The sequence below is a fragment of the Poecilia mexicana genome, unplaced genomic scaffold (genome assembly GCF_051168715.1).
Source record: "Poecilia mexicana isolate PSO_F unplaced genomic scaffold, ASM5116871v1 scaffold_17, whole genome shotgun sequence".
Lineage (NCBI taxonomy): Eukaryota > Metazoa > Chordata > Actinopteri > Cyprinodontiformes > Poeciliidae > Poecilia > Poecilia mexicana.
Genome location: NW_028263386.1, coordinates 13,606,206 through 13,619,641, shown reverse-complemented (window position 1 = coordinate 13,619,641; position 13,436 = coordinate 13,606,206). Strand labels below are relative to the sequence as shown.

The window sequence follows — 13,436 nt, the reverse complement described above, 5'->3', positions numbered from 1 at the left end:
AATGTGGCATTGAAAGAGGAAAACTTACACAAATAAAACACTAATTATAGAGTACACACCACCAGTATATACAAATTGTATTGGTAAAATTTGTTATGATGCTTATATCGTGTTGTCTAGTTCTATACAATACAATACTCTAAATATTATATACATTTATGTCAGAAGTTAAAGAAAAACCTAAACAAAGTTTCTGAAATTCTTAATAATAGACTATTTTTTTTTTCTAATTGTGTTGCTGACTGATATATAATTCCCACCACAATTAGAAGTATGCTAGGATATTATTTTCCAAGGCATTCTGCCAACAATATTAATACACTATAAATAAATCCCACTGAGACCGTTTGTACATGAGACTTCACCAAAGAAAAACGGTCATGGATGCTATGCAAAGGTTTCACTTGAGCTCAAACATGTTTTATTTTTATTTGTATTTCTATTACTGAGACTTACATGACCCTTGTGAGGGCACTCGCTTGGCAACCGCACAAGGCCAGCTGTTAAAAATGGAGCACCACCTCCCTGGCAGAGAACACAATGTCCCGGGGAGTTCAGGGGGACATGTGCGGTCTGGTTACTGTCCAGCCACCTCTGCTTATGTCTCCACTCACACTTCTTCCTGCTCCAGATACACTTTCCCTCAGAAACGTCAGGAGCTGAAATGTTTTTGTGGCAGTTATGAAACTCAAGCGCGCTGATCTGAAGTATGAGTGGAGTCCCTGGAGTTCTTTCTCTTTCATCTCTCGTGCTCTCGTGGCCTCTGACTACAGTGTTGTAATGAAATATGAAGGGTTACTTTGTACTTTAATCATTCAATAAAGACTTGTCAGACAATACCTTTCCATTAATATGTGTCTAGATTTTGTAAAAAAAAAAACAAAAAACAAAAAAAAAGATAAAGAGAAGAAGCATCAAACAGGGTGAGATCAATGTGTTCAATGACTCGTGTTCAAATACGCCCAGCTTATTTATTGGTTAGTCTGGTAAACTTAATATGGGTAAATTTATTTTTAATTTAATGTGGTTATGCTGAAAATATAAGCTAAATTGGCCTCCCAACCTAATTGTACATGCAAAAAAAAAAAAAAACATAAATATTCACTGGTACAATTAAGGAGTCTAAGTATTTTATCACAGTTACAAAAACGTTCATTTAAAGGATTACTGTCATTCACCTGAGGAATGAATAATATAGCTCTAAAAGTGAAATGTAGGAGGAGTTATATGCTGAAGACACCACAAATGGTGTCAAAGTCAGTATGAGAAGGCAAATAAAGCTTAGTTACATAGCTGTGGCTCTTCCACAGTAAACATCATGGGTGGATCTTCTGGATTCCAAGGGAGGAATGGAAAAAAGAGAGGGTGAGAGGGTTTCATTTAGCCTCCAAGGTAAACCATTCCAGTATTACAGAAAACTACACAGCATGTGTATTTATAATCAGGCTTGGGTGCATGACAGCTTATATTTGCGTACTCCCAGGAAGACCTATTTCAAATTTACTGGTGTTTCCAACTTTTTGGAAACACCAGTAAATTTGAAATAGGTCTTCCTATGGCTTCCTAGGCTGGTCACATATTATCAACAACAAAAAAAATAAATAAATCAAACATAATAAATAAAATATTTTAAATAATATCAGGAGCTGCTGAAATCAAAAGCAAATGTCTGCAAGAAAATCATCTGTGGATTGAGTTTTCAAAGTTTCGGATCTGTTGGTAACTGATTTTAAAGAAAACGTTGAATTACAACACCCACTAGATGGCAGCAAAAACAGCTTCACTAGTGCCTGAAAAGACCCAGAGAGGTTGTTACGCATTTGCAAAATTACAGTGAAAAAACCACAACTCACAGCCAATATTGCTACTATGTAATACTATCCAATTATCTAATGTTTTATCTTTTCAAGCAAAAAACAATAATATCCCATTGCTGAAACAATAATTCATCATGTGTTTTTCAAATTAATTCAAATAATTATGATATTTAGATGTCACAAGAGATGCCAAAGTTTTTTGAAATAAACAGAGACTGGGATAAATTGTCAGCATCCCACATAATGCAATATTTGTTCACTCTACCTTGTAAGTGTTATCCAAATCTATGACATAATGAATCACTGGGAAAATCTGAAAATAATCCCTCTTGACCTTCAGCTTTCAATAAGTATGTTGTACGTTGTATTAAAATCGTGATGCTTGCATTAACAATGTGGATACGAGTCATGTTTAATAAATTAGAATATCTGTTCGGATTCTTGTTTCTATGATCGAAAGTACCTTGTAAAAAAAATAAACCTTTAAGTTGGTATTAAACGGGCTTTTTTAAACCAAAATTTCTGTATTAACAACATTTTTCTTCTTCGTCTGATGTAATATTCTAATATAATGCAAGATTGTATTTGCTGTAAGCTAAAACACCATAATTAAACAGAAATTAAGGTTTGGAAACATCTGTAGGCTAAATATGTGTTGGTGTAAGGATGTTCACTTGCTGAACTGAGTTTCTGAAATAAATTAACTTTTCAAGAGTATTGTAATTTATTGAATGCAACTATGTGATATAATTCCAGTTAGGAAACAATACTTTTTAATGCATTGAAACAAAATGCATTAAAATAGAAGACCAACACATTTGAATCTCTAATATTTTACAAATGTTTATAGATACCCCTTTTGATAGAAATAATATACTTTGCTTGACATTTTGCTTAAATTCTGAGAAGCCGAGAACACATCTGAGTAAAATATTCAGTTCTTATCTGCAGCTCCACAACAATATTTGACATTTAGCCTTCATGAAATTATTGATGCAAACAATAGTATGAGACATATTGAGAGAGCCGCAATTATTAAAACAGTCTAATAAATTTGAACCAACTGCATTAATTTAAAAAAGTGGAAAAGTATATTTTTTAAATGTGAGAGTAATTTAATTAATAGGCAGTTAAGACTGCTGGCTAAAACAAAAATATGTCTACGAAATAATTAAATAAAAATAAATTCTTATATTCTTAACATCTCATATAGGAGTCCATTGTGCATAAACACTGATAAGACACTTAATTCACAGAGAAAAAAAAAAGTTAAATGTTGTTAACACTGACAGCACTCATGCTTGGTTAATATCTTAGTTACATATGACGAGAAAAAAATGTGTTAAACTTTTTTTTTTTTTTTGCTAATGTTTGATATTGTTCCATGTGTCAAAGTGAACTGTAAGTACCTGGTTGGCAAATGCTGTGTGCCTCCTCCTGTAGCAGAGTAAATCGCGCAGTTTGCCCCAGAGGTAGGAAATAACCAGACACATGCTGTTGACTAGCCAAATGTTTCCCACTGAGACCAAGTTCTCCATGACTTTCAGTCTACCTCTCATCCTATCTCTAGGCTTCCTTTACCTTCTATCTTTATCTATGAGGGTCCCTTGGAGTTTCGGCAGAGGAGCCTCAAGAGCAGCAGATGTCAGTACCTCCTCAGAGTAAGGAACACCCGGATTATCCTCCACAGCCTCTGTTAATTCAGTCAACTAGCCACTTCAATTGACTCTTTGTAGGAAAAGGACGGTCAGCATGTCCTTGTTATAAAAGAGTGACAGGTGCCAGCAAAGAGTGTCAGAGACACAAGCTGTTTCACCATCCTCAGTTCACGTTAGCCTGTAACTGTTACGTTCTACATGCAAACAGACACTTTGTGAACTGAAATACTTAATTTAACACTGTATGAAAAATCAAAAGAACTTCTGTTCTTGTCTTCCTGTCAGCAAAGGAAGTTGAAGATCCCTGTAAATAATCAGCTTGCACTATTTCAATACTACTGCAAATGTTAAACTGGCCATCACATGCCGGCCTCAAACCTCAAAGAGTTTCAGTCCCCACCCGAGGTCCTGGCACACAGACCACCAATCTCCCTGCCCTCTCCTACATACACATCTCCATCAGACTAACACCAGCAGCAGCTAGCAAACACTTGGTGGAACTGTGCTTCGGCTGAGCTTATCATACTGGCATCAATGGGAGGCATGGAGAAACATTGTTATGATGTCGCCGTGAAGGGGAACATCGGAAGTTATTTTTGTTGTAGCAAAAAATAATTTTTATAACAACTGAAGATAACGTATTAGCTGATTGTGCAATAAAACAGCATCATGCACCTGGAAAATACATAATACCTCACCTAAGTGTTTTTGATTGTTATAACTGAGAAGGATCAGAGGCTAAATGTTCCAGCTTTTTATTTAGAAGACTAAATATTGAAATACTAGATCATATTTTAAGAAGTGATACTTGGAATAAGGATGTGAAGCAACAATGCAATAAGTTTTCATGCAATCTAATATGTTGGCATGTAAATTTTACTTGTACATAGATTATATTAAAGTGGTCTTTTTTCAAGACCTTAAAATGCCACATGTAGCTTTTAAAGATCAATTAAAAAATCTTCCTCAGGCTTCCAAGATGGAGATCTACAAATCAAATGCATAGAGTAATGTCCCAACTATTCATGCCTTTAATGATGAACTGCATGTTTCATTAATGTGCATTTTGAATTTGTCAAGAAAGTCAATAAGTGCTATGGCAGTTATAACATATGGTGAACTAAGATACACATCAAGCTTGTGTGAACAGTGGAACAAGTGTGATTTTGTGATTGTTTTTTCTGCTTGAAGACCAAGGCTTATTTTTATATGGACAAATTTTGTTTTAAATTAAGGTATAATATAATGTAATATAATACATTATATATAATATAATATAATATAATATGAAGGAAACTAAATTTTAAAAAATAAATTAAATAAAGCAGATTTCTTATTCGTCATTCACTACAGACAGTATCTTGCTTATATTTGAGTTTATAGGCTGCGCACCATTTGAGTTTATAGGCTGCTGACCATTTGTAAGTTAAACGGGTTACTTTACTACCCCGGTCTCGTCTCACGCCGTTTCGTCATCATCCCTACGTACCCACTTGTTTTGGTCACGTGAACTACAATTCGCGGGAACCAACATGGCGGACGAGACATTTTCGAACTCAGTTCAGTGTCCTGTTTGTTTCAAAGACTTCACACCTGGGACAATTAACGGACACCTGGACACATGTTTACTGAGCAGCGCTGCTGACAGTCCGTCCACCGCCGTTGAGACTGGCCCTCCAGTGAAAAAAGTGCGCGTTTCGGAGCCTGTCAACGACTCTGTTTCATCCTCCTCCTCCGCCATGCCTGGGACGCAGTCCTCTTCGTCAGTGTTTTCTCTGTTTCAAGCCAACAAGGGCAAACTTGACGTTCAGCCTGACAGAAGTTCTGTGTTTTCAGGCAAACGAAGTCCCGTCAGTGCTTTCAGCAAGGGAACTAAACGTGTACTGACCGAGGCTGTGTCGGTACCAACAGGGATAGAGACTCCATCTGTGTCAAACAGCGAAGCTGAGAAGAACATTAATAATCACTTACCAGCACGGACCCTGTTATCATCAAACAAACCTCTGGCGGAGGCTCTGAGACCGAACACGCTGGAGGATTACTTTGGCCAGAACAAAGTTGTAGGCCAGCAAACTCTCATCCGGTCGCTTCTGGAATCTCAGGAGATCCCTTCTCTTATTCTCTGGGGTCCACCGGGATGTGGAAAGGTGTGCAGGTGATAGCGATAGGATACATTCAAACTGGTGCAACGCCCAGTCTCTCATATAAATATTTAATCTGTCACTTTCATCTTGTTGAAAGTATATCACTACCTTGGGGGGGCGGGGGAAGGAAAATCCCATCTTCACTCCATTTGGTAGTTATTAAAGCTGACAAACATCTCTATCTCTTGGGATGGAACTGTTCTTCAATCACCAAATCAATCAAACCGATTTGTTTAATTGCACAACTATATCAATGCGCAATATCTCAATGTTTTCCTAATATAGTGCATCTCTAATAACGACAAAGCAACTACTACTTTTCTCTAACACCGGCAATAAAAGATAAATTATATATCTTTTGCATTCTAATTGATAAGCTTCGCCTATTGTTATTCTAAATATATGTGAGTAGGCTTAAATTCGATACCAATTCTCTAAGAGTGTCTCTGTTTACATTTTCAATTAACTTTCCTTTGAAAAAAAATCACAAATTTATTTTTAAAAATATAATTAAATATATAGGTTTTGCAAATGATAAAATTGTGAATAAATGCTCTTCCAATAAACATATCGGTTTCATTTGATGTTTCCAGATTTGTCTTATCATGTGTTTTTTCTTGACTTTACTTAATTTTTCTTTTCTTTTTTTTTCTTCAGACGACCCTAGCCCACATCATTGCCAGCACGAGCAAAAAGAAAGGATCGGCTCGTTTTGTTACACTGTCTGCCACCAGTGCGTCCACCAACGACGTCCGAGAGGTGATCAAGCAGGCGCAGAATGAGCTCAGGCTGTGCAAGAGAAAGACGATCCTGTTCATTGATGAAATTCACCGCTTCAACAAATCCCAGCAGGTAGAATAACTACAACAAAGTAGTTTTAGTTTCATAGATTCTTCACAAACGATATGGGTCCAAACAATGAGCCCTGTGGGACTCTACATTAAATCTATTTGCTCTCTGATATTTTATTAAATGGTTTGACTTCCTAAAAACTGTTCTGCCACTTACAAACTGCTGATTATCACTTAAGCCGGTGTTTTGAAAGGAATATATGGTTCCTGCTCCGTTTTTGTGTCTAACATAAGTGACAACACAAGAGTTGGTGCTGTTGATCATGTCTTGTAAGTTTTTGTTTGATATTAGAAATTTTAAAAGGCTAAATATAGCAATTCAGTCACTTCATTTATTTTATTTGTTTTATCTGTTGATCCAAACTTATAAATCAGATGCTAGACTACTTCGGGATTCATATTTTCATCTCTGTTAACTTCTTCTTTCTCGCCTTTTGTCTATATGACCAGGACACCTTCCTGCCTCATGTGGAGTGCGGTACCGTCACTCTGATCGGAGCAACCACAGAGAATCCATCCTTCCAGGTGAACGCTGCTTTGCTGAGTAGATGCAGGGTGCTGGTACTGGAGAAGCTGTCAGTCGAGGCAATGGGCTCCATTTTGAACAGGGCAGTGGCCGCACTTGGGATCCAAGTCCAAGGACAACATCCAACAAATTCCTCTTATCGAGAGCAGACCGATAGCTCTGAGTAAGTGCTATCTTACGGTCACTGTCGATTTAGATCAGTTTTTGTCTCTCTTATTTTTTATTTTTTCCCCATGGATTTTTCGATATTATTCAAAAAGATTTAATATTTTTAGAAAACACACAGGTTGTTGTGATATTTCAAGGTATCTTTCGAGAGGGATTTTCCCTTTGCATATTTTCTGTGTTCTTGTTTTAGACCTGCTATATACATAGAGCAGAAGGCCTTGGACACCATAGCCTACCTCTGTGATGGTGACGCAAGAACTGGACTCAATAGTCTCCAGCTGGCTGTTCAAGCTCAGATGAAATCCCCACGACTGAACCAGTCAACACAACACGGATTTCCTCAAGAGATCGTGGTGACGGAGGAGCATATCAAGGAGGGTCTCCAGAGGTCCCACATCCTCTATGATAAAGCAGGTGAGCTCGTACCTGCTTACCGTTGGTGTCACTGGAGGAAAAAAACGAGGATCTTTGCTCCGAGTATCAAACTTTTTGTTATTCCTTCTTGCATTTAGTAAGGTCCGCTTTAAATTTTGAGTTTGCAGTTATTAATAACACACCTAGAGCAATTATCTATTTAATTAAGGATGCATGTCGATTCCATCACCTTAACAGATGACCATGCAGTTTAGTATTGTAAGTAGTGTTCTGCAGCAATGTTCTGCTCTTTGGCAAAGAAATGTTGCTGACTGTTTTTCTATCTTCTTTTGCTTATTTATTACATTTCAGAAAGGTTTTTGCAATTGACCTCAAGTATTTCTACGCTTAACCTTCACACATTTTGCCAATATCTCTAGGATATTATGTTATATTTAATGTTTTATGATAATTACAAATATTTATTCTCAAACATAAATAACATAAAGTCTGTTGACGTACTGTGAATTTTTGATTTACATTTGAAATTACAATTTAAGAAATCAATAGAGGGTTAATAAATTAGCAATCAATTACAAAAATGTTTAACATTTTATTAGCAGTGAAATGAACTAAGATACTTTACAAGTCAGAGATTTGAAAAATAAAAATGGCAGTTCAAGAAAAAAACAGACGGATATTTAAACTTGTTGCGTAACAATATTTTTTTTAGCCAGAGTCCTGCCATGTTACATCCTCAAGTTAAGGCCAAATGTTTTCATACCTCTGTCAGGTTTAGGTTTACAGTAATGTTTTAATTTGACCAATTTTTCTTAAATTGAAAGTAATATTAATGTTTTAGAGTGGCCCAGAAAGAGTCCATACTAGAATTTAAAAAAAAATTGGGCTTATCTGTGATACTTGTCTGATCTTTATGATCCTTTTCTAGAAATGTACCAAGTCACAAGCAAATAAAGCTTTGAGGATACTTTTTTGTGTTTTTTTTTTATGCCTAATACTTGAAATTATTATTCATCTTTATTAGGACATCAGTGCCCTTTACAAAACTAATTATATAACGTTACAGAGTCCAACTTTTGCCATGCTATGCTGTATCATTTGGCGCTTTCATAACTGTGGCAGCTAACTAATGCAGAGATTAGTCGTTCCCCATGTCCTCATAATCACCATAGCATCTATCACGCTATTTATTAATAGATGAGGTATTGAAAATCCTCAGATTGTAGATGTTGCTGCTCCAACCATTTACATATCGCGTCTCGTCACTCGTTCGTCCTCCGTGTTGACCTTTGATGTTCAGCTGTCTGAAGGACTTGCTGTTCCTTGCTTCACAGGGTGAGGCAACTTGTGCTAATGTGTCAATATGTGTGTGTAATTCATTCATAGGTGAGGAGCATTACAACTGTATCTCAGCGTTGCATAAGTCCATGAGAGGCTCCCATGAGAATGCCTCCCTCTACTGGCTGGGCCGCATGCTGGAGGGCGGTGAGGACCCGCTCTACGTGGCCCGCAGGCTGGTCCGCTTCGCCAGCGAGGATGTAGGTAGGTCATTTTATTTATAGCATTATCTTCAACCAGCTCCTTCCATTGGTTTGCCCGTCCATCCTTTTATTCATATTTACCTGTTTGCCCAAGTGGCCATTTGCCTTTTTGTCCATCCATCCACCTTTTGAGTCTTTGTCACTTTTCTTTAATTCACAAGCAGCCTGTTTGTCTGTCGTTAGATTTTCCTGATTCCATATATTCAAAACGTATATGGAATCAGGAACTAGTTGCTGTAAATTCACCATAAAATTTTGTTTTGAAACAAAACGGCTAAAAAGGGTGAGATCTCTGGAAAAATGAATTTGGAAAAGTACAGAAACATATGTAGAAAAAGTACAGGAATCCCTCCAAAGTGCTTTTCCACAGTTTGTTATCCCTCAATACCTAATCTCTTTTTTAATAATTCATTTTATTAACATCAATGTTCTTAATATTTGGTCTGTGTTTTTTTTTTAAATGCCTCTATTTCTACTCTTTGGATTTTTGAAACGTGCTCTGTTAATAAAATGTGATTGATTTCAACATGTCTCCCTGCTTTTTATCCTCCAGGTTTGGCCGACCCCTCCGCTCTCACTCAGGCTGTGTCCGCCTTTCAGGCCTGTCACTTCATTGGTATGCCTGAATGTGAGGTAGGCTTCCTTACCGTCATAGATTGTTTTGCAATTCTCCGCCATCCCTACAAAGATTGTGTTTATCATTTTCTTTCAGGTAATCCTTGCTCAGTGTGCTGTCTACCTGGCACGAGCTCCCAAGTCTATAGAGATCTATAAGGCCTATGGCAATGTAAAAGCATGTCTGAGAAATCACAAAGGTCCCCTTCCTCCTGTCCCCCTGCACCTACGCAACGCACCCACCAGGCTGATGAAACAGCTGGGCTATGCTAAAGGCTACAAGTACAACCCGGAATGTAGCGGCCCGGTGGAGCAGGAGTACCTGCCTGAGGAGCTCCGGGGTGCTGACTTCTTCACCTGGACACCATCAGACCGTTGAGTGTTTGAGGTACTCGGCATATTGTGAAGCTAAAAACCAAATCTACACAGCTTTGTTCTCCAAGAGCTGGTTTGCAGCCATTTAAAAGATCCCCTGAAAGTTTAAGGATTTTTTTCCTCTAACCTGATTATTTCAAAAATAGTTAAGTCAGACTATATTCTCAAATGAAGCCACATTTTTCTGTTACTACTCCATTTCTCTGTACTCAAGAAATTGAGTGATACCACCCTGAAAGGGTTTACAGATTATGCTTTTATGTGTTCTTATCTAGTTTTTCACCAATGTTTAATGATAAGAATTAATACTGCAATTTAATGGATATTATATATCTTGTGTAATAAGTTTTCAGTGACGAACACAGTCAAATAAAAAGTTAATCAAACTGTTTATTGCTTTGTATTGCACCACTGTTGAAAGTTTCCTCAGTTTTGGGCCATTGTCTGTAAGAAAATGCAACATGATTAAATGCATAACTGTGAAAGTAAAATCATTTTCTTTTTTGGCTTTGTGTCACTCTTAAATGTCAACAGGTCAGATAAAAACAATCTCAGCATAACAGAGAGTTACCATTTTTAAATGGTAACTTCAAAATTTAAGGTAAAAAAAAAAAACATCATCCTGATCATATGTGAAAATAACATTATGCTCTTTCTTAACTCAATAATGAGCTTTGATTATCTACTGTGGTTCAGTTTTATTAGCCATCCTCAGACCTTCAATCTTTTATCAAACCACAAATTCTGCTCACTGGCTTAAATTCAATCAGTCTTGGGTTATGCAGCAGAATGACAATTTGAAGAGTTCATGTTCAAAACCTTCCAATATGGCTGAACTAAAATGCTTCTAGCATCGAGTGGACCAAAGTTCCTACCCAGCACTGTAAAAGATTACCTGCCAGTTACCTCCAACACTTTATGGCAGCCATTATTACCATTACAGGTTGACACGACCAGTTAGTAGGACTGAATAGCCTTGAAGCTTTAAATTGTATTTATCTTTTATACTAAAATTTGATTATTTAAATCAAGTAATGAAACAAAACAATGAAGACATCAGGAAAGGGACAAATCCTCTTTTTCACAGCCCTATATCTACACTTTACTTTGTATGTACCCTAAAGTCAGATAAGTTTTAGTATGTGAATTGATCCCCTCACCTCGCTGATCCACGGCATGAAAGAAGCCACCCGCGTGAAGACGGTGGGCTTTTTAGGGGTATTGCATCCACGACCATCAACAAAGCTCGTCACTCCTTCCACATACCATCTGTTGTCACGGCCCTTACAGTTTAGAGGGCCCCCAGAGTCGCCCTGCAGGTTTCAGGCAGTTTGTTATTCAACATCTAGGTGGTCTGTGTTACATGAGCACAACATTAAATTCTCTGGATGGTTCTCACATGGCATGCCGATTTGCTGTCTCCTCCTGCACAAACCATTGTCGTCTTCGCTGAGCTACCCCACCAGTCGCTTTGACTGCAGACGCTGTGATCCACCACAGGAAGCAGCGCCTGCTGCAGTCTAGTTGCCCGGGGTCCACCGGCTGCAGAGAAAGTGACTCCCTCGGTGTAAACATTGACAACATGAATTGTGCTCCAAAAATAAAAAACTAAAACCAGAGGATTAGAACCATGTCACATTTTAAACGGTCCGAGTGAACCGCAGATCTTACAGTAAAGTCGACCTCAGCCTGTGACGTAACAGGGCTGGTTGTGGGTCAGAGTGGAGCTGTGCTCTGGCAGGCAGGCAGGCTTAACTTTGTCATTGAGGGACGCACTTTTCTCCAGTTTGAGCAGGGCAATGTCGTTCCTGTCAGAACGAGAACAAAACTATTTAAATTTCTCATTTTTGTGGGTTCCATCACAGGTTAGAAAAGCTTTTAGTTATACTGACATTTCAACGTGTCTTCTGCAAATTACAGCTCTGGTGAATTACGTCGTTATTCATTACTGAGGTGATTTCTTAAATCCAACCAGATATGCTTATAACCATGAGTTCTCTGGGTACTACTGAAAAACATGTCATTGATTCTTGGTAATTTTCCTAAAGTTCTTAGGAAATAATAATTCCTCCAAACTTTGTATTGTTAAAACATACCCGCAAGACACACAGTTATCATTCCATTTGGGATGAATGAACATTTTTGCCACCATGATGGACTGTTCAGGTCCCTCTTCCTTGTCCATGTCATGCTCAGCAAGAACCACCCTGTATGTGTGGAGTCTGGATTGGAAACAAAAATGTTGTACATACTTTCCAAAGTAGATCAGAAAGCTCCGTGTTTTATCTAGACGATATACTTTCACAAAGTCAAAAAGTAACAACCTTCTCGAGGGGTGCTCTTGAAATTGGATATACATAAACTGCTGCATATTTTGTTTATTTCACTATTTGGAAAATAAAAGAAACAATCAGAAAATTGACACAACATTTCAAAATAGCCAGTAAACTCAGGCAAATGCCCACAAAAAAAAAAAAAAAAAAAAAAACTCACGTAATACAGAGTGCAGCTGTCAAGACCCAGTCTGGAGCAATAAGTGTTCCTCCACAAGTGGGGTAAAAAGACTCCAACGAAACCTAAAGGGTTAAATAAAATTAAATCAATTATGCTAATATGCGTAGCACATTTCTATTACAGATGACGACAGCTCTGGTACAATCCGTGTCTAAACACAGTATGCCCAAACAGAATGGATTAAAGATTATTAAGTACAAAAATCATATTAATGAGTAGAAAAAGAAACAATTCATTTTTGCACATTACTTTTGTGTATGTCATGATTTCCCCCCCCCCACACTCTTCACTCACTCACCTGCCACGGCCAGCTGTACAAACAAGCCTCTTCCCCATTTACTACTCGACTGGTGTTGGGCCAGTAACTGGGCACGCCACACCCAGACACTGAAGCAGTAAGATGCAAATTAAGGCAAACTTTAAAATGGTACCCTAAGTGAAGGTTAAATCCCATTTTGACCCAATTCAAGACTAATAGCTAGCTTCACACACATTTTTTGAATCAGAATGATCACATTTTAACTTTGACATTACCAGATGTGACAGCCAGCAGGAAAACAAGTCCCAGTACCATCTCTGCCTTGTTCCTTCAAAGAAAAGTGACTTATCAAGCAGCACTGTTCATGGGAATGAATCCAGACAAGACCAGACAAACCCACCCTGGGAGTTTTCCTTCTAATCTGCAGGTGGCTGGACTTATGTTCACCATTAAACTGCACACACTATAAGCAGCTTAACACTTATGTTTTTAAAGCTTAGATATTTGGGGTTTTCCTTCATCTTACACTGCTATGTGGTTTTAGTGACTGACCATTTAGAAGTTTGCAAGACCCTGTAATAAAAATATGAAGC

General features: G+C 37.7%; 1 protein-coding gene and 1 pseudogene across 3 annotated transcripts; one reads left to right on the top strand and one right to left on the bottom strand.

Annotated features, from left to right (window-relative positions):
* Positions 1 to 4,955: 4,955 nt before the first annotated feature.
* wrnip1 (WRN helicase interacting protein 1) lies at positions 4,956 to 10,561 on the top strand. 2 transcript variants are annotated; one of them, XM_088014711.1, is made up of 7 exons: positions 4,956 to 5,622; positions 6,277 to 6,471; positions 6,921 to 7,159; positions 7,355 to 7,578; positions 8,926 to 9,077; positions 9,634 to 9,713; positions 9,793 to 9,931. In XM_088014711.1, the coding sequence occupies exons 1-7, from the start codon at positions 5,008 to 5,010 to the stop codon at positions 9,794 to 9,796; spliced, it is 1,509 nt and encodes a 502-aa protein (XP_087870837.1). In that variant the 5' UTR covers positions 4,956 to 5,007; the 3' UTR covers positions 9,797 to 9,931. The 2 variants fall into 2 exon arrangements, with proteins under 2 accessions (XP_087870837.1, XP_014864468.1); XM_015008982.2 differs by having other exon boundaries at positions 4,961 to 5,622; positions 8,926 to 9,081; positions 9,793 to 10,561.
* LOC106931060 (chymotrypsin-like elastase family member 3B) lies at positions 10,443 to 13,158 on the bottom strand (annotated as a pseudogene). The gene is made up of 8 exons (XR_015765868.1): positions 13,119 to 13,158; positions 12,883 to 12,971; positions 12,564 to 12,646; positions 12,167 to 12,292; positions 11,742 to 11,878; positions 11,470 to 11,612; positions 11,231 to 11,383; positions 10,443 to 10,514 (listed from the first exon to the last, which is right to left on the bottom strand). The product of XR_015765868.1 is annotated as a chymotrypsin-like elastase family member 3B (transcript).
* Positions 13,159 to 13,436: the final 278 nt, after the last annotated feature.